The following is a 20490-nucleotide window of genomic DNA, read 5'->3' as shown; positions in this document are numbered from 1 at the left end:
AACCACTGCATTCCAGCCTAGGCAACAGAATAAGACCCTGTCTCCAAAAAAAGTTGGTTGGGGGAGGATTATAAGGGCATACTATGGATCATTGTGTGTCAACAAATTAGATAACCTAGATGAAATGGGCAAATTCCTGAACAGACATAAACTACAAAAACTCACTTGAGAAGAACTTACAAATCTAAATTGAACTATAACAAATAAAGAGATTACATTAGTAATGTTAAAACTATCCACAAAGCTCAAGACCAGATGGCTTCACTGGTGAAATCTGCAAAACGTTTAAAAAATTAACAGTCCTTCACAAACTTCCAAAAAATAGAAGAGGAGGGAACATCTCCCAACTCATTCAATGAGACCAGTTTAACCTTGACGTTAAAATCAAAGACATCACAAGAAATGAGAACTACAGACCAATATTCCATGTGAATATCAAAGCAAACATCTACAACAAAATACTATCACACTGAATCCAGCAACTTATTATAAGGTTTATAGACCATAACCAAGTGGGATTTATCCCAGGAATGCAAGTGTGGTTCAATGTATAAAAATCAATAATGCAATAAACCACATTAATAGGATAAGGGACAAAACCACAGGATCATCTCAATAGGCACAGAAAAAGCATTTGACAAAATCCAGCACCCTTTCATGATAAAACACTTGTCGTGGGTTGAATTATATCCCCCTGAAAATCTAGTCCAGCCCTAACCTCTGGTACCTAAGAATGTGACCTTACTTAGAAATAGGGTCATTGCAGATATAATTAGTTAGGAAGTTATACTGGAGTCGACTGGGCTCTTAAACCAATATGACTGCTGTTCTTTTTTTTTTTTGAGATGGAGTCTCACTGTCGCCAGGCTGGAGTGTAGTGGCGCGATCTCGGCTCACTGCAACCTCTGCCTCCTGGGTTCAAGTGATTTTCCTGCCTCAGCCTCTTGAGTAGCTGGGATTACAGGCACCTGCCACCACGCCCAGCTAATTTTTGTATTTTTAGTAGACATGGGATTTCTCCATGTTGGCCAGGATGGTCTCGATCTCCTGACCTTGTGATCCTCCCGCCTCGGCCTCCCGAAGTGTTGAGATTACAGGTGTGAGCCACCACGCCCGGCCATGACGGCCATGCTTATAAGAAGAGAACAAGAGACACAAAGAGAGGCACACAGACAGAGCACCACTTAATGACAGAGGCAGGGACTGGAGTGGTTTCCTCCACAGCTGAGGAATACCAAGGATTGCTGGCAGCACCAAAACTAACAGAACACTTTGATTGCTCCAGAACTGTGAGAAGAGGTTTCTGGTGTTTAACCCACTTTGTGGGACATGTTTTACAGGAACCCTAGGAGATCATTACAGATTACAGTAGCTATTTCTCCAAAGAAGATACACAGATGGTGGATAAGCATATGAAAACATGCTCACCATTAGCCACTGGGGAAATGCTAGCCAAAACCACAGTGAGCTATCACTTCACACCCACTGGGATGGCTAGAATCCAATAGACAGGCCATAGCAAGTGCTGACGAGCCTGTGGAGAAACTGGAGCACTTGTACATTGCTGGTGGGAATGTAAAATGGTACAACCACTGTGGAATACAGTTTGACAGTTCCTCAGTACACTAAGCATACAGTTACCATATAACCCATTAATTCCACTCCTACGTGTATACTCAATAAAAATGAAAAACTTATGTCTACACAGAAACTTGTATATGAATGTTCATAGCATGAATTCATAATAGCCAGAATGTGGAAGGAACTCAAATGTCCACCAACTGATGAATGGATAAAAAATGTGATATATTCATACAACGGAATATCATTTGGCAATAAAAAGGAATAAAGTACTGATATGTGCTACAACATGGATGAACTTTGAAAACATGACGCTAAGTGAAAGAAGCCAGACACAGATGGCCACATATCGTATGATTCCCTCTACCTGAAGGATCCAGAAGAGGCAAACCCATAGAAACCAAAAGCAGATTAGTGGTTGCCAGGGACAGTGGGGAGGGGGTGCTAATGAGCGTGGATTGTGTTTCTGGGGTGATGAAGATGTTTTGAAATTAGATAGTGGTGACGGTTGTGCAACTTTGTCAATATCCTAAACGCCATGAAATTTACATTTTAGAAGGGTGAATTTTATGATATGTAAACTATGTCTCAAAAAGGGTAAAAAGACATGTCTGTGAGTTATCATTTTGTGTATATTTGTCTTTTTGCACACATACTTACATTACTCCTTTTTAAAAACTTGCTATTATGGATTTATTGCAAAGGATATATTAAAGGATACAAATGAACAGCCAGATGAAAATGTACATAGGCAAGGTCTAGAAGGGGCCTGCTCATGGGAGCTTCCATCCCCATGGTGTTTGGGGTGTAACACTTCATACATCCCAGCGCAAAGATGCATTCTTGTTCACCAACCTGGTAGCTCTCCAGATGCCTCTACTTAGGATTTTCAAAAACTGATACATAATTGACACATTGCTCCTTTTATCTGAAGATCTGTCTTTGATCAGCTGTAGGCTGAGACTGAAGAGGCTTTGCGAATAGAAACAGGTCAATTGCTTGGCTCACAGATACACCCCTGTCCTTGGCAAGCCACAGAGCTGTGGCCGTCTACCTCCCCGACTTCACAGGTCAGATGCTACGGTGGGCAGGCCATGTCAGTCACCAAATGACCACATGGCTGTCCTCTCTCATTGTCTCCTCCGCAGCACCGTGATTGTGTTTTACGTACAGAGCGGGCCCCCTTTCAAGGTTCTCAAAGCTGCTGAAGTGGCCCAAAATCTGCACATGCGGCTCTCAAAGGAGAAGACTGACTTCTTGCTTTTCAAGGTCCTGAGGATTGATACAGCAGGTATGTTCCTATGGAATATTCCAGAATAGTCAGACTTGCATGGATACGTTTTAGAAACACAGAAGGGGAGTGACATGTGAACATTTCAGCTTTGGCATCCAGGGACTTGTTCTGCATTTGTTTCTCCAATAGCTTTCCTGCAACACACATTTGGCAGCTACTCTTGGTCTTGGGAGAAAAATGGAGAGCAATAATAATTATGGGCCAGAAATTAAGGTTATACTCACAAGATAATGGCCGTTGGCAGAAAGAATGATGTTAAAGGCAAATAAGTGTTACTGGCTGGAAAAGCCATGTAGATAGAATTTATGTCCTCTGGATATCCTGCCCTAGGTTGTGATGATGATGCCATATAGCTCCTTGAATATTTAAGGCAGCTCACAAATGCCTTCTCCAGGTGTACCTCTTTCCTTAGCTCTTGTTCGCCACCCCTTCCAGGGCACCAAAATGATTCACAGTCCCATTGTTTCTGTCTTCATTTCATGAGTAACACAAATCACTTGTTATGTTGAAGTGGTCATTTCAGTAGACACCAGGGAAGTGAGAGTTACAGGGACATGATAATGTTTGGGCAGGAAAACTTAATTTGTTTCAGATATATATATATATATATATATATGTCTGCATACAATTGACTTTCTCAATTATAATATGGACTAAACTTTTTTTTTTTGAGATGGAGTCTTGCTCTGTCACCCAGGCTGGAGTGCAATGGAGCAATTTCGGCTCACTGCAACCTCTGCCTCCCGGATTCAAGCAATTCTCTGCCTCAGCCTCCTGAGTAGCTGGGATTATAGGCACCTGCCACCACACCTGGCTAATTTTTGTATTTTTAGTAGAAACAGGGTCTCACCGTCTTGGCCAGGCTGGTCTTGAACTCCTGACCTCGTGATCCACCTGCCTTGACCTCCCAAACTGCTGGGATTACAGACATGAGTCATTGTGCCCAGAGGGTAATTTTTAATGTCTCTCTGTTCGTTTGTTCATTTGTTCGTTCTTTCTTTCTTTTTCTTTTTTTGGTATTTTTAGTACAGATGAGTTCTTGCTACATTGGCCAGGCTGGTCTTGAATTCCTGGCCTCAAGTGATCTGCCTGCCTCGGCCTCCCAAAGTGCTGGGATTATAGGCATGAACCACCATGCCCTGCCAATAACTCCTTTTTATTCTAGCTACAAAAATAGTATCTATTTATTGTACAAAATTTAGAATATCCAGAAAGGCACAAAAAAGAAAATAATTTTCCAAATTCGAAGTCCAAAATTCTCACCATCCAAAGATAATTTTTGTTAATACTCTGATATGTGTTTTCCCAGTTCCCTCATCTCTAGAAATACTACCATCAGGATGACTTGATATATATTTTTAATCTGATTTTTAACTTCAAATTGTATTATGAGCCAGGCACAGTAGCACATGCCTGTAATCTCAGCTACACCAGAGGCTGAGGAGGGAGGATGTCTTGAGGCTAGGAATTTGAGACCAGCCTCAGCAACATAGCAACAAGACCTTGCCTCTTAAAAATATATATATATTATGATCAATGTCCTCAAAGATTTTATAGCCATAGTATTCTACCCTAGATATATTCCATAATTGTACAACCAGTTCCTTATTACTGGATTTTAAGGTTTGTTTTAAAATAATGCTACAATGTAGATAGATCTTCAGGCATGTCTTCAATGATTGCTACTACACTCCAGATAAATACTCAGAATTCTGTTCTTAGTCCAGCCGTATTTTCTTGTTATGTTTTTGCTACTTTTTTGAGTCTCGCTCTGTCACCAGGCTGGAGTATGGTGGTGTGATCGTGGCTCACTGAAACCTCTGCCTCCTGGGTTTAAGTGATTCTTGTGTCTCAGCCTCCCAAGTAGCTGGCATTACAGGCGCACATCATCACACCCAGCTAATTTTTTGTATTTTTAGTAGATGAGGTTTCACCATGTTGGCCAGGCTGGTCTCAAACTCCTGTCCTCAAGTGATCCACTTGCCTCGGCCTCGCAAAGTGCTGGGATTACAGGCGTGAGCCACCGTGCCCCACCAGTAAAGATTTTTAAGGCTTTTGCTGTGCGGTGTGGATTGGCTTTTTCTGCCATTTGCTTTCTGATGAGATTGTCAATGATGAGAGGCTATTTTTAGAAGCCCTGTCCACACTGTAAGAGGCTCTTCATTCAGCAGGATGCATTTATTTGGGGCCTATGCTACTGAAAACACAAAAGATGCTGAATGCAGGGATGCCCTTCCCTGCGTGCTGACCTCAGCCCTGCACATCGCTCTGCAGGTTGCCTTCTGAAGTGTTCTGGCCATGGCCACTGCGACCCCCTCACAAAGCGCTGCATTTGCTCTCAGTTATGGATGGAAAACCTTATACAGCGTTATATCCGGGACGGAGAGAGCAACTGTGGTGAGTTCTGCTACAGAGGCAGCTTTGGGTGAGGAGCTTTAAGGCAGCTCATTCTTAGGCAAATCTGCCTAATATTCGAGACCAACCTGGGCAATATAGTCAGACTTCACCTTTACAAAAAACTAAAAAAATAAGCCAGGCATGGTGGTGCATGCTCACAGCCTCTGGTACTCAAGAGGCTGAGGCGGGAGGATTACTGGAGCCCAGGACATCTAAACCAGCTTGGACAATGTAGTAAGACCCTGTCTTAAAAAATTAACTGAGTGTGGTTGCAGGCACCTGTAGTCCCAGCTACTCAGGAGGCTGAGGTGGGAAAATTGCTTGAACTCAGGAAGTCAAGGCTGCAGTGAGTGGACAGAGTGAGACCCTGACTCAAAAAAAAACAAAGAAAGAAAGGAAGGAAGGAGGGAGGGAGAGGGGGAAAGAAAGAGAAGAGAAAAGAAGAGAAAAAGAACTATCTGCCTAGCTTTGCAGCTATAAAACATCCCGTGTTTTCTCACCTGAAGCCAAGTGAACCAGCTTACTTGATAGTGAGTTAAGACCCTTCTTACAATCTACTTTTTGGGGTGTCTTTAGGCTTTTACATAAAACTTCCTAATGAGAAAATTCCCTTTGGCAGAGCAGAACTGGCTCACTACTGCTGGCATTTCTAAGAAAGAATTGCCTGGGCCATGGGCTGCATTTGCGGGTCACGCCTGCCTTGGCTGAGGCTCGGTGTGATTTGCTGCTCAAGTGGTCCCTGGCGTGGATCTGCTTGAATCAGGTAAAGAAGAGAATTTGGCCCACTCTTCCAGCTGTTCACACAGGCAGGCACCAAAAACTGGAGCCACAGCAGGCCAAGCTGGTGCCTCTGGGATCCCTTCTGGGGAGAAAATTATATTTTAATGGCAGTCTACTAAGTAAATTTGTTGTTTGGGGAACCAGATGGACATTATTGGCAGCAAAGATAGTAAGAGCTGACTGCCAAATTCTATTCCCATTGAATACTATATAAAAAGCAGAAAATAGCCAGCTCTTGGATCATTAGTCCAGTGAGATCATATAACATTTAATAAAGTTAGACTTTTTTTCTCTGTTTTTGAGATGGAGTCTTGCCCTGTTGCTCAGCCTGGAGTGCAGTAGCACAATCCCAGCTCACTGCAGCCTCCACCTCCTGGGTTCAAGCGATTCTCCTGCCTCAGGCTCCCGAGTAGCTGGGGTTACAGGTGTGCGCCACCATATCTGGCTAATTTTTGTATTTTTAGTAGAGGTGGGGTTTGGCCATGTTAGCCAGACGGGTCTGAAATTCCTGACCTCAAGGGATCCGCCCACCTCAGCCTCCCAAAGTGCTAGAATTACAGGCGTGAGCCACCATGCCCAGCCTATTAAACTTTGCTCCCTAAAAAACTGGGCTTCTCAGCTACTGAGTTACGGTTGCAGAGGTTTTCACGTTAGGTTTCTGCAAGGATGTGGAAAGAACGAGGGTCAAGTAGTGTCCGAATTGTTCTCTGGCTGTGAAAAATGTCTTCATGCCATAAACAGCCATACAGATGCTTTATTAAAACCAAGCCAAAACTTTTAGGGGTGGGGGTTGTGATTTTTGGCATTCTGGAATGAATATTTTGGTGTGACATATGTGTGTGTTTATATAAAAGGCATTACTATGTAACTGACTACTTTCAGTTATTTCAGATTATTCTGTTCCCAAGTTAGCATGAAATATGTGATCCGTGAGGCCCTGAAACCCAATAGATAAAAACAGGGCAATTTTAGGTTGTTCTTGATTTATCTGTGTTTTACCTTGCTGTGCTCTGCTACCAGCCTGATGAGACGTTACCAACTCCATACTGTTACAGACGGTAGGCCACAGGCGGCCTTTACTCGTAGGGATCAGAAATATTTGTTGTGAATCATGAGAATAAAATTGTTCCACAAAGAGCCTATAACTGTGTCCCCTCTGGTTTTCTTGTGTTTCAGAGTGGAGTGTATTCTATGTGACAGTGTTGGCTTTTACTCTTACTGTGCTAACAGGAGGTTTCACTTGGCTTTGCATCCGCTGCTGCAAGAGGTACCTAGAGCGCTCGTTCGGGAAACGGAGACCCCACACTGAGTGTGTTATGGCAGCTTAGGTATTGTTTACTTGGGCTTGTTAAACTGCTAAGCTGTTTAATAATCACATTATCTGTGAAGACAAACTCGACTTTAAACATACCTTATAATGCACTATCTGCCACAAGGCATAAGTGCCCAGATAAGCGGAGTATTAGAGGCAGCTTTTTCTCATTGCAGCTCTTGTGATTTCTAGGAGGTTCAACGGTGCTATATCAAATCGAATGTTATTCTCTGTCGGTCTCACATTAGAGTCACTGAACCGGTACTGTATTCTCAGTCAGCAACATCAGCAGAGGACAGCTGTGACCAGTGTTTAGGAGTTTCTCCCCACACACCAGGCAAGCAGCAGGTGTGCAGTGAATGCCAGCTGGGTGTCCTCCAATTCAGTTTTGATGCTGTCTACCGGAGATAGCGTCAGATCCCACAGGTTAAGGGCTCCGTCCCCAAGACTGCCCCCCACCCCATTCAGATGCCAGTTACATATCCCGGGTTGTTTTACTTGGGCTTCTGACTATAAATTGGGTCCCTCAGTTCTCTTCTTGGGTTCAGTTGATTTGCTAGGGTGGCTCAAAGAACTCAGGGAAACACAGTGGTTATTACAAAGGATATTACCAGGGATACCGATGAAGAGGTGCACCGGGTGAGGCATGGGGAAGGGGCCCAGAGCTTCCGTGCCCTCTCTGGGTGTGCCATCCTCCGGGAACCCCCTGTTTGGCTGTCCGGAAGCTCTCTGAACCCCATCATCTTGGGCCTTCTATAAAGATGTCATTGGATATTTATAGGCACGATTTGTAACTATGTATAAAAGTAATTGGACATAAAGGGTAGGATCTGATACTAACAGGCTGAGTGGGCAAGCCCAGCAAGGCCTGTCCAGATTCTTCTGGGCCCCTCTGCAAAGCGCTCCATCCTCCTGGGTAGGAGGCAGAACTCCTTCTGAAATGAGGGTTTTATGACCTATAATCAGACAAAGTAGGTCAGAGAATTTCTTTATAGCCAGATTGGAGACAGAAAGGCAGGAGAAAGTTCTTGCCTTGGGGAGAATAAAGAGCAGGTGAAAGGAGGGCAGGAGAAGGTCAGAGAGAGAGGGAGATTCTGTTTTCTGAGGCCCAGAGTGCCCCAGCATTATAATAAGGGCCGTGGGAATTATTAGCCAGGAACCGTGATAAAAACATACATCTATTATCTCACAAGTACCTAAGTGGCCTTCCAGGTCTCAGTAGAGGAAGCAGATCTAGAAGCATACTGTTAGAAATGGCAGATTTTGATTATTTTCATTATGTGAAACAATAATCTACCTGAATCATTTTTAATAAATTTGAAACTGTAATTGAGGCAGTAACACCGCCAAAGAGAACTTTTGCTTCAGGTGTTTCCTTTTTCCATGGAGCCGACCTCTGAGAAGCCTCGAGCTGCCTCATTGGCCGAATCTTCCAGAACTCCACACTCAACCCTCAGTGAGGAGACTTGTAGGGCAAGTGATTACTCAAGTCCTTAGAAGAGAGCATCAGGTCTACTCTTTCATGTGAAACACTACAAATGCTCTCCAAGGATGTGATTTTTAAAAAAGTATATTTTAGGCCATGCATGGTGACTCACGCCTGTAATCCCAGCACGTTGGGAGGCTGAGGAGGGTGGATCATTGGAGGTCAGGAGTTCGAGACCAGCCTGGCCAACATGGTGAAACCCCATCTCTACTAAACATTCAAAATTATCTGGGCGTGGTGGCGCACACCTGTAATCCCAGCTACTTGGGAGCCTGAGGCAGGAGAATTGGTTGAACCTAGGAGGTGAAGGTTGCGGTGAGCTGAGATTGCACCACTCAACTCCAGCTTGGCAACAGAGTGAAAGTCTTAAAAAAAAAAAAAGAATATATTTTAATAGTTGTTTTTCAGAAATCACTTAGAGATTATTTTAGTTTTATTTGTGATTATGTTCCCAAAGGTAAGACTGGTGAGAGGGAGCCAGGCACAGGCACATAGAGGCCTAAATTCCATTAAGTTTTCCCAGAGCCATGTGGGATGGTGTGACCCTACCGTGCGTGGCATTAAACATCCGCAGCTTTGTGACATATCTATCTAGTAGAAGATGATGATGGTAGGGATAACTGTGAGCATTTATTAAGTATTTGCCATTGTGATTAACGGCTAAGTGCTTTATGTATGTATTATCTTATTTAGTCCTCCCATCAACCATGTGAGAAAGGAACTATTCGTACTCCCATTTTACAGGTGAGGACATGGAGGCACAAAAGTCTCAAATAATTTTCTCAAAGTCACCAGCTAGTAAGTGCTAAATTAAGACCCATGCTCCTGATCATCACGCTCTCAGAAAATTGCTTTTATGCTGTGAAATTACTGTCTTGTTCTCTACATGCCTTAGCATGGTTTCAATGTGTATTTTCAAACAGTCTCTGTACATAGGATGAGGTATATGGGACCAGCCTAGCTTTCATATGTGGAGGGGAAAAAAAATGAAAAAGGTAGGGGACAGTTGTTGCTAATTAATTGTGGGAATTTATTACAATTTTTAGTATTTTTTTTGTTTGTTTTTTTGTTTTGTTTTGTTTTGAGACGGAGTCTCGCTCTGTTGCCCAGGCTGGAGTGCAGTGGCATGATCTTGGCTTACTGTAACGTCCACCTCCCAGGTTCAAGCGATTCTCCTGTGTCAGCCTCCTGAGTAATTGGGATTACAGGTGCCCACCACCATGCCCAGCTAATTTTTCTATTTTTAGTAGAGACAGGGTTTCATCAGGTTGGTCAGGCTGGTCTCGAACTCCTGACCTCAGGTGATCCACCAGCCTCAGCCTCCCAAAGTGCTGGGATTACAAGTGTGAGCCATCGCGCCCGGCCTATTTTTGCTTTTTTTTTTCTGATTGCCAGTTCATGACATCTTTTCATTACTGAGCCATTGGACATTGCAGGATGGTATAGGTTCAGGGGAATGTTTTCTCATCCAGACTTTTCTGAGTAAGGAATTACTCATGAAGAGGAGCTCCTTGGGCCAACACACAGGTGTGTTACACTAAAGGTCCTGGTGCTATGGCATGAGGCTTAGCAGAGACCTGTAGATAAGTGGGCAAGAGTGATGTGGCTGTTTATACCCCGATATGTGTTTCTCCAAGATGCATAATGCCCCTTTGAGCTTCAACCTGGCCTCGTGTATGCTTCCTTAATAAAAGACCCAAACTACCTCATAATAAGGCAAAATGTTTCCTTCAGTGTCTTTCCTGTGTTTTAAATCCTGGATCTCAGTTATCTTTCTAAAGATCTGAGTTGAGCTTTTCATTGTTCCTTTCAGACAAAAAAGGACTAAAATCAGGAAGAAAACAAAGTACACCATCCTAGATAACATGGATGAACAGGAAAGAATGGAACTGAGGCCCAAATATGGTAAGACAGTCTCTAGAATCATTGCCTGGCACCTTCACACGATTTAACCTAGGTATGCCTGTGAGCTAACCAGGATGGAGGGAGAATGGTCAGCTGGAGTCAGCACTTTGATTGCGAGGGACGAGTGAGGCTGGGATTCCATGATGAAAAACAACCTTTGGGCCAGGCACGGTGGCTCATGCCTGTAATCCAAGCACTTTGAGAGGCCAAGGCTGGGTGGATCGCTGGAGCTCAGTAGTTCAGGACCACTCTGGGCAACATGGTGAAACCCCGTCTCTACTAAAAAATACAAGAAAAAAAAAAATCAGCCGGGCGTGGTGGCACGCACCTGTAATCCCAGCTACTCGGGAGGCCAAGGCAGAAGGACCGCTTGAGCTCAGGAGGCGGAGGTTGCACTTAGCCGAGATTGCACCACTGCACTCCAACTTGGGCTACAGAATGAGACTGTCTCAAAAAAAAAAAGAGAAAGAAAAAGAAAAAGGAAAACAACTTTCATCTCTCCTGAGAATATGCTAACACAGGGGTGGGGGCAGGAGGCAGTAGTTTCATTATAAATTGAATAAATTTTGGCAGGATACTTCGAGGCATGCATGGATAAGGAATATGAAGTGTTATCAGCTGAGCACCAACCAGTGACCACAGGGCAAAGACTGCTCTTTAAACAGAGGTGTCCCCAGCACCTGCTTACTTTTCTACTCCTGGTTGGAGGGTGGGGGACAGTGGAAGACGTTCCCACAGCCCACCTCTGAATGCTGTTCCCTTTAGGTCTGCTAGGCCGGAAATGCAGCAAGAAGACACTTGCACTTTAAAGCCTCAGATTTTTCAGCAGCTGCGTTATCTACTTAGCCATTGATACAGATGGACACAAAGGCTTCACAGAAAATGGGCTTTCCTCACAACATGTATTGATCCCTATGCTTAGGAGCGCCTCTTGCCCACCTCGGTTAACTTTTTCACTCTCGTTTATTAACTGTTGCATACTTTTTTTTCTTTTTTTTTTAAGAGACGGGATTTCACCATGTTGGTCAGGCTGGTCTTGAACTCCTGACCTTGTGATCCGCCCGCCTCAGCCTCCCAAAGTGCTGGGATTACAGGCGTAAGCCATGCCGCCTGGTCTTTTTTTTTTTTTTTTTTTTTTAACTGTTACACACTTAATGAAACTTCTTTGGCCCTCTGAGGCTGCTGAACACCGATTCTGTAGATTTTCCCTAATTCTGGATTCATGACTCAGTGAATTTTTGTGGAAGATATAATCATTTTCAGAGCTGTGAGGTGCAAAACATTGTTCACAGTGAGTGTTGAATGCCGACCCTGTGCACAGACACCAGGGTAGGCCCTGGACACTGGGAGAGGAGGAAGCGCAGAGCCTGCCTCTCCGGGAGCTCACAGCCTGAGGGAGGATAATTGTACTGGAGTGCAAGGAGTTCTGCCAATGCACGGACGATGCCGTGTCAGAAGGAACGATCGTGTACAGACAGTGTAGCGAACAGGGCTCTGGCAGGAGAGCTTCGCAGGAAGTAGACACGGTCGCATACCATTTGCTCGCCATTTGCATTGCGTAACATCAGCAGTATTATCAACTGACTTTTTCCTAAGAGCTCAACCTGCTTTAGGCTGCATTGTCACACCCACCTTTATCTTAGAATACACTCATCCTTCTGACATTTCCGTGTCTATTCATAGAACCCCCATCCTCACGGCCCCAGTTTGAAACCTCAGTCACTGGTGCTCCACACACACTGCCCCCCACTCCAGACCCCCCACCTTGCTAGTCTCTTGCCCTCTTTCCTCTTCATTACCATCACCACTCTAGTTCAGGTCCTTACAGTTTCACCTGTGAACTAATAGTAATAATAACAATAGATATTTAATGTCGAATACGTACTAGGTACTTTTGAAGCACTTTACTCATTGAATTCTAATCCTACCCGCAGCGCTATGAGATATGTACATGATTATCCCCATTTTACATAAGAGGAAACTGAGGCAAAGGAGAGTTTTGCAACTTGGCCAAGTAACGCAGCTGGTGAGTGGTGAAGGTGGGCTGGAGGCCTGGCTCTTCCTCTACACTGCACTGCCTCCGCCTTGGCCCTCGGGGCTGCTCTAACAAAATGCCACAGATGGGGAGGCTTATGAACAACAGGTATTTATTACCCAGAGTTCTGGAGGCTGGGAAGACGAATTCAGCATCTGGCCAGGGCCACTTCCTCATAGATGGCGCCTTCTCCCTGCATCCTCACATGGTGCAAAGGGCCAGGCAGCCTCTGGGACCTCTTTTTGTTTTGGAGACAGAGTCTCTATCCTCCAGGCTGGAGTGCAGTGGCACGATTTCAGCTCACTGCAACCTCTACCTCCCAGGTTCAAGCGATTCTCATGCCTCAGCTTCTCAAGTAGTTGGGATTACAGGCGCCTGCCACCATGCCCAGCTTTTTTTTTTTTTTTTTTTTTTTTTTTTTGTATTTTTAATAGAGACAGGGTTTCACCATGTTGGCCAGGCTGGTCTCAAACTCCTGACCTCAGGTGATCCACCCTCCTTGGCCTCCCAAAGTGCTGGGATTACAGGTGTGAGCCACCGTGCCTGGCCTCTGGTGCCTCTTTCATGTAATAATCCCCTTCGATCACCGCCCAAAAGCCTCACCTCTTAGTACCACCATTTAGGGATTAGATTTCAGCACATGAATTTGTAGGGGTGCAAACATTCAGACCGCAGCAGCCTCTGTGTTTACTTACTGTCTGTTCTCCTTCCGTCCTGCACACTGGTTTTACTCCTATCGTAGAACAACATTTTAATAGTGTCACTCCTCTGCTTATAGGATAAAATCCAAACTTCGTATTCACGTGCTTTTCTGTGAGGTCCCTGCCTCTCTCCAGCCTCTCCTATTTCCTACAGGAATCATTTGCTCCAAACAAATTAGTTTTTTTCTAAATATTCCTGGATGCCTCTGCACACTCCATACCCTTCCCCTGCCTTCCTAATTTCTCTTCCTACTTCAAATCTCACTGATAGAGACAGGAGACAGCCAAGGGTCCCTGGCGAAACGCCACCTTCAAGCCTAAAACAGCCTGAAGGCAGAAAAACCAGACTGCTGGGTCCTGATGAAGGCCCCGCCCTTCCCCGGCTGATTCTCTGTCAATAATGTCCACGTGCGCGCACTGCGGGAAGGGGAGGGAGCCACAGGAAGTTCGCGTCATTTGCAGTGGGGTGAAGCCTGCCTCTTCAGTTCCTGCGTGGTCACCTGGAATTCGACCTGTGAGGGAGACAGTGTTGGCGAGACTCCCTCTCTATTTGTTGAGAGGTTTTCTTTCTTTACTTTTTGCCCAGTAAGTTCCATTTTTCTCACCTTTCTATGTGTCCAAGAGCCTCATCTTTCCTGGTAGTGTGACAGGAACCCGGTTTTAGCTGAATAAGGAGAAGGTTCTGCAACATCGCCCTACGGGAATCGTCACTGCAGCAACCCCCGTCATAAGTGTTTGTGCTTATCGCCTCTGAATTTATAGAAGATTTAAAAAATACCTGTTATGAGCCATCTTCTCATGAGTCTGTGCCTTTGATGTCTTTTTTGTTTTTCTTCCTGAGACAGGGTCTTGCTCTGTCACCCAGGCTGGAGTACAGCAACACAACCATAGTTCACTGCAGCCTCGAACTCCTGGCCTCAAGTGATCCTCCTGCCTCAGCCTCCCAAAGGGCTGGGATTACAGGCATGAGCCACCATGCCCAGCCAAGTCTACGTCTTAACCCCCAGCTAGACACTATAAATTCTTTGAGAGTAGGAATTGTATCTAATACCTGTTCCGTCTCTTAGTTTGACCCTGAGAACAAATATTCTACCCAAAATACTCTAACCAAGTGGTAAAATCACAGAAGCTTTCGTTTGTTGGATGCTTGACATGCACTGTTTCACTTAATCCTCCGCATAAACTCACGGGGTAGATGCTGTGTTACCTTCCCCATGGAGACTGAAAGCTCCGAGAGCTCAGGTATCTTGCCCAGGGTTAAGCAGCTGGCGAGTGTCAAAGCTGCGGCTGAAGCTCAGGTGAGGCTCCCAAACCCCTGCAATTACTTGCTAGGAAACCCAAACTGCCTGCTGCTGTGGGCGATTGCTCTCCAGGTGCGCAGAGCACCGCTCCGTGCTCACCACGGGACCTGCAGCCAGAACGACTGACAGCTGGAAGTGAATCGTGGCGTTCCTCCTCAGGCGCTTCTGTGCTTCTCTCTAGGTATCAAGCACCGAAGCACAGAGCACAACTCCAGCCTGATGGTATCTGAGTCAGAGTTTGACAGTGACCAGGACACAATCTTCAGCCGAGAAAAGATGGAGAGAGGGAATCCGAAGGTTTCCATGAACGGTTCCATCAGAAATGGAGCTTCCTCCAGTTATTGCTCAAAGGACAGATAATGGAGCAGTCCGTTGTAAAGCGGAAGAACCCCACAGGAATCCTTGAATCCAGGACCAGTCAGTGTGAGTTATGGCACATAACCCACTCTTTTCAAATAGTTCATTTACATCATTTTACAGTGGGCTATGTGTGTATCTACATATATTTAAAGACCGGTTTTTGAGGCACAAAACAGAAGGTTGGTCTTTTAACTGGGCTGCTTGTTAATAGAAATAAAGGCTGGGTAAAACTCTAAGGTATATATTTAAAAGAGTTTTGTGTTTTTGTAGCTGGCACAATATATTGCACGTTAAAGATGAACAACTCTTTCTATAGAACCTTAGTGAAACTCAATTAACTAAGGATTTACAGAGGGATGATTTCTCTCTTAGCAGCTGTGACTGCCTCTAAGGAACAGCATTCTAAACATGGTTTCTCTTGTAAGATCTGTAGTCAGACGGCTGTTAAAATAGCTTATCTAAGAGGCATGGGTTGTCTTCTGTGGAGGTGCAGGGAGTCTGGCGTGCAGCAAGCTTTCTGCTAACAACACTCAACACAGCGCAGAGCCCTCCTGGTTTTTAATTCTGTGCTGTGTCAATGGCAGTTTCCATCTCTCTCCAGAAAGCAGCTGTTGGCAGTTGAAGAGCTAAGGAAGAATGGTATTCTCAGGACTGAGGCCGTGTAGGTTGAAGGTAGCATTTTAACATTATCTTTTCTTCCTCTAAGAAAAACTACACTGAAGCCTCTCGGTGTTGTTTAGTAGGGTAATTCTCTAATGTAAACCAAGCCCAAGTTTACCTTAAATGCAATAGAAGTGATTAATTCATTAAATATTATGTTCTGTAGGCTGTGCATTTGGACTGCCATAGATAGGGATGACAACTCGGCAATTGTGTATATATTCCAAAACTCTGAAATAGTCAGTCTTAATTTGGATGGCGTGGTTATGATACCCTGGTCCCCGACACCCGACAGGTACTTTCCAAAAGAATTGGACATAGATGTATTCACTTCATATGTTTAAAAATACGTTTAAGGCCGGGCATGGTGGCTCACACCTGTAATCCAAGCACTTTGGAGGCCAAGGTGGGCGGATCACCTGAGGTCGGGAGTTCAAGACCAGCCTGACCAATATGGTAAAACCCATCTTAAAAAAAAAAAAAAAATACATTTAAGTTCACTCCAGCCTGGGCCACAAAAGCGAAACTCCATATCAGAAATATATATGTTTAAGTTTTTCTACTGAATAAATCTTATTTCAAACATGAAAGAAAATTAAAACATTCCCACCCATAAAGCAGGACTCCAGAGCAATTAACTGGAGTTAATTACAGCCTGCTGAGTTGACTGGTTCAGGGTAGTTCCCCATCCGCCCTCAGCCCTGAGGCTGGTGGCTTTGGTGGTGCCTTTGGCATTCTTTGTGGGAAGATTAGAATGAGATAAAACCGGTGTTGTGAACACACCTAAGTAATACCCTGTTACACAATGCTTTTGTAACATGGGAAAACTGGGATTGCATTGCTGATTAATAAGCAAGGTATTTAAACGACCAGGGCAGGAGTGCCAGAGAAAATGTTTCTCCATGGGCTCTTAAAAAAAAAATTCAGCTTGTAGGTACTTTTGTCATCTCCAGGAGTATTCATTCTCATGGGACCGTCTTAGTGTAATTTACTGGGAAAGGATAGAACCAAAAAGTGTGAGTGTCGTTTTATCTTTAAAATAATTCTTCTGCTTATGCCTACACTTTCTGTATAGCCAGTTCAATACTGTCTATAGTGTTGGAGGGAAAATGTGATGCTTTTTTTTTTTTTTAAAACCAGTATTGAGCTTCATAAGCCTAGAATCTGCCCTAACAAGTGACCAGGGGTATGCTTTTTTGCATGCAAATGGGAATTTCTGGCATGGAGGACAGCAGCCCAAATGTGAAGTCATCGGGCATAATGCTAAAGAAGGGAGTGGACGCTTACCGCTTCACCTCCATAACGCGCGTTTTACATACTCAGTCGGTCCTTAGAACCAACCTTGAAGAGGAGACACTATTATTCTGATGTTGCAGATAGCCCTCTGAAGGCTCAGAGAGGTTCAGTAGCTTGCCAGGGGTCAGGGCCAAGAAGTGGGGGATCTAAGAACTGAATGCAAATGTTTTAAACTGTGAATCCTGCTTTCCACTACACAAAGAACTCCTGCCTTGATGGATGGAGGGCAAATTCTGGTGGAACTTTCGGGCCACCTGAAAGTTCTGTTCCCAACACTAAGAGGAATTCCTTTTAATAGGTGCAGAGAGCGAAGGACGGAGGGAGAGATGGCCTGCCTAGTGTCCTGTGCATCACACCGGGCCACCCCTCCCTATAGGTTTGCTGTGTATTTCTGCCCTCCTCCTTCTCTGTCCTTGACCGTCTGAGCCTGGCCTCTGATCCTTCCATCACAGGAAGGATCTTGAATCTATGGGAAATCAAGCATCACAGTAGTGATCAGAGAGTGGGTCCTGTCTTGTTACCCCATTTCTCAGCAGAACAGCACACGAGATGGAATGACCAGCCAGTATTCTTCACTGTGGACTGGTAGTCACTTATCATTGAGGGTCTTTGGGAGATAAAGCACCCGAAGAGCTCTGGACAGTGAAAAACAGGCCCTAGGATAAGGGAGTGGGTGTTTGTAGGGCTCACAGGCTAACAAGTGTTTTAGTTGCTGGTTTATATTCTATGTAGGAGGATTCAAACCCATGGCATGACAAGGCTAAGCATGTGTATGACTAAAGGACTATCTGAAAACCATGCAGTGAGGTGAGAAAATGTACCACTTAATAAGCTGTGATGCCACCCTTTGTGCGCGGGGAGGAGCGTGACTGCCATTTTCTGTGTGTGACAAAGCTATTATGGACTGTTTTAATCTTGGTTTTATTTCTTAAAATGTATTATTTTTCCCTATGTGTTGATAAGGTATCATTTCTAATATAACTATTAAATATATGCACTAATCTAAAGGTGTCTGTATTTTCTGTAATGCTGAGTTATTTTTAGGGGGAAATTTGTTTTCTTCATGTTGAATTGTAGAGGGATTTCCCTTGAGTATGGGTCAGCACACTGTGGCCTGCAGCTTGTATGTGCACGCCCCAAGAGCCGAAAAGTGGGTCTTATGTTTTCAAATGGTTAAAAATAAATCAAAAACTATTTTGAAACGTGAGCTATATGAAATACAGATTTGTGTTGATAAAGTTTTATTGAAACACATCCATATTCATTCATGTATGTATTATCTATGGCTGCTCTTATGTTACAACAAAGTAGTTTTGACAGGGACTGTCTGCAAAACTGAACTATTTACTATCTGGCTGTTTATAGAAAAAAAAAAATTGTGGAAGCCTGGACTAACATCCCCTGCTCCTTCCCTGTTGGAAGACAAGCATTTGGGAAGAACTGAGAATGCTCAGTCAGCTTGCCTTCCTCTGCGTGGGTGGCTCTCTGCTATTTTTTTTTTTCTTTTTTTGAGATGGAGTCTTGCCCTGTTGCCCAGGCTGGAGTCCAGTGGCTCAATCTTGGCTCACTGCAACCTCTGCCTCCCTGGTTCAAGCAATTCTCTGCCTCAGCCTTTCAAGTAGCTGGGATCACAGGTGCCTGCCAACACACCCAACTAAATTTTTTGTATTTTTAGTAGAGAGAGGGTTTTACCAACTTGACCAGGCTGGTCTTGAACTCCTGACCTCATGATCCACCTGCCTTGGCCTCCCTAAGTGCTGGGATTACAGGCGTGAGCCACTGCACCTGGCCAGCTCTCTGCTATTAACAGGAGGTCTATCCCTAGTGCTAGAAGGCCTGCAGTGTGGTGAGTGACTAGATTCTGGGGAGAATATACTTAAATTACATCTTCTAATCTAGCTCTTATCAGTAATAAAGCCATTTTTAAAAATAGCATATTGAGGGCTGGTGGCTCATGCTTGTAATCCCAGCACTTTGGAAGGCCAAGGCGGGCTGATCACTTGAGTCCAGGAGTTCAAGACCAGCCTGGGCAACATGGCCAAACCTTGTCTCTACAAAAACACAAAAAAAAATTTAGCTGAGCATTGTGATGCATGCCTGTAGTCCCAGCTACTCAGGAGACTGAGGTGGGAGGATTGCTTGAGCCCTGAGGGTGGAGGTTGCAGTGAGCAGAGATTAGGCCACTGTACTCTAGCCTGGGTGACAGAATGAGACCCTGTCTCAAGAAAGGCAGATTGAAGTATAATTCACTTAAACTGCACAACCATCATCCTCAGCAAACTGACACAAAAACTGAAAATCAAAGACCGCATGTTCTCATAGGTGGGTATTGAACAATGAGAACACATGGACACAGGGAGGGGAGCATCACACACTGGGGTCTGTTGGGGGGAAATAGGGGAGGGACAGTGGGGGGTGGGGAGTTGGGGAGAGATAGCATGGGGAGAAATGCCAGATACAGGTGAAGGGGAGGAAGGCAGCAAATCACACTGCCATGTGTGTACCTATGCAACAATTTTGCATGTTCTTCACATGTACCCCAAAACCTAAAATGCAATAAAATAAAATAAACTGCACATAGTACAATTTTGATGCTTTGATGTATGTGCACATCTGTGAACCCATGACCACAATAAACTGTTGAACAAATATAATTACCCATAAATGTTTCCTTGTGGCTCGTTGTAATCCCCCTCTCCCTTGGCAATCACTAGAGATTAGCTTGTATTTTCGGAGTTTCATGTATAGTAGTACTGTGTGGAGCTCCCCTCAAGTCCCTTCCTTTCCAGGCTATTTTAACTCCTTTAGCAACTGTGAACAGAAGTTCTTTGAAAAAGAATATGAAGGAAAGAGACTTTATTGCATGAACAGCTTCCAAACCACAGAGATACAGCCTTCTGTGTAAAACAGATGTGTTTCAAAAAGCAAAGCAAGGGCTCTCGATTTACAGCAAAATTCTACCCAGGTTTCCATTCAGGTCGATATGTAAATGAAGGAGCGAAACTTGTTTAGTTCTGATTGGTCAGTGTAGCTGCGTTCTGGTTGGTTGATACAGCTGATGCCTGGTTAGTTGATAGAGCTGAGCCCTGATTGGTTAAGGCAGGTAAGCTCATTGATTGGTTCAGGTGAGCTCTGGAGTCCCCAAATTGAAGAAATGTGTGGGTTTTTGGGGAACTCAGAGCATGTGTGTGACATCTAGTTAGCAAATAATCACTTAGGTGTTTTTGATTGTTTGAGACAGGGTCTCACTCTGTCACCCAGGTTGGAGTGCAGTGGTGCCTTCATGGCTCACTGCAGCATGGACCTCCCAGGCTCAAGTGATCCTCTCACCTCTCAGCTTCCTGAGTAGTAGGGCTAATTTTTTTGTAGAGATGGGGGTCTC

The 20490-nt window shown here is 44.4% G+C and overlaps 1 protein-coding gene across 11 annotated transcripts in view; it reads left to right on the top strand.

Moving 5' to 3' along the window:
• The window catches only part of KIAA0319 (KIAA0319 ortholog), a 104896-nt gene extending 86781 nt beyond the window's left edge, over nt 1–18115 (top strand). For 3 of the 11 annotated variants that reach the window (XM_064363040.1, XM_064363039.1, XM_064363041.1), the window contains exons 17-20: nt 2730–2872; nt 5150–5272; nt 7229–7319; nt 10664–11685. In XM_064363040.1, coding sequence (XP_064219110.1) covers nt 2730–2872; nt 5150–5272; nt 7229–7319; nt 10664–10802 — 496 coding nt within the window. In that variant the 3' untranslated portion in view covers nt 10803–11685. Of the gene's footprint in view, nt 1–2729; nt 2873–5149; nt 5273–7228; nt 7381–7612; nt 7713–10663; nt 11686–14973 lie in introns of those variants that run through there. The other 8 variants (XM_064363045.1, XM_064363046.1, XM_064363044.1 and 5 more) reach the window with 6 other exon arrangements.
• The last annotated feature ends 2375 nt before the right edge of the window (nt 18116–20490 follow it).

The sequence above is a fragment of the Aotus nancymaae genome, unplaced genomic scaffold, assembly GCF_030222135.1.
Source record: "Aotus nancymaae isolate 86718 unplaced genomic scaffold, 86718_ANA_hifiasm-v0.15.2.pri h1tg000051l, whole genome shotgun sequence".
NCBI classification, from domain to species: domain Eukaryota; kingdom Metazoa; phylum Chordata; class Mammalia; order Primates; family Aotidae; genus Aotus; species Aotus nancymaae.
Note: the sequence above shows the minus strand (reverse complement) of the source record. Positions and strands in the feature narration are given on the sequence as shown.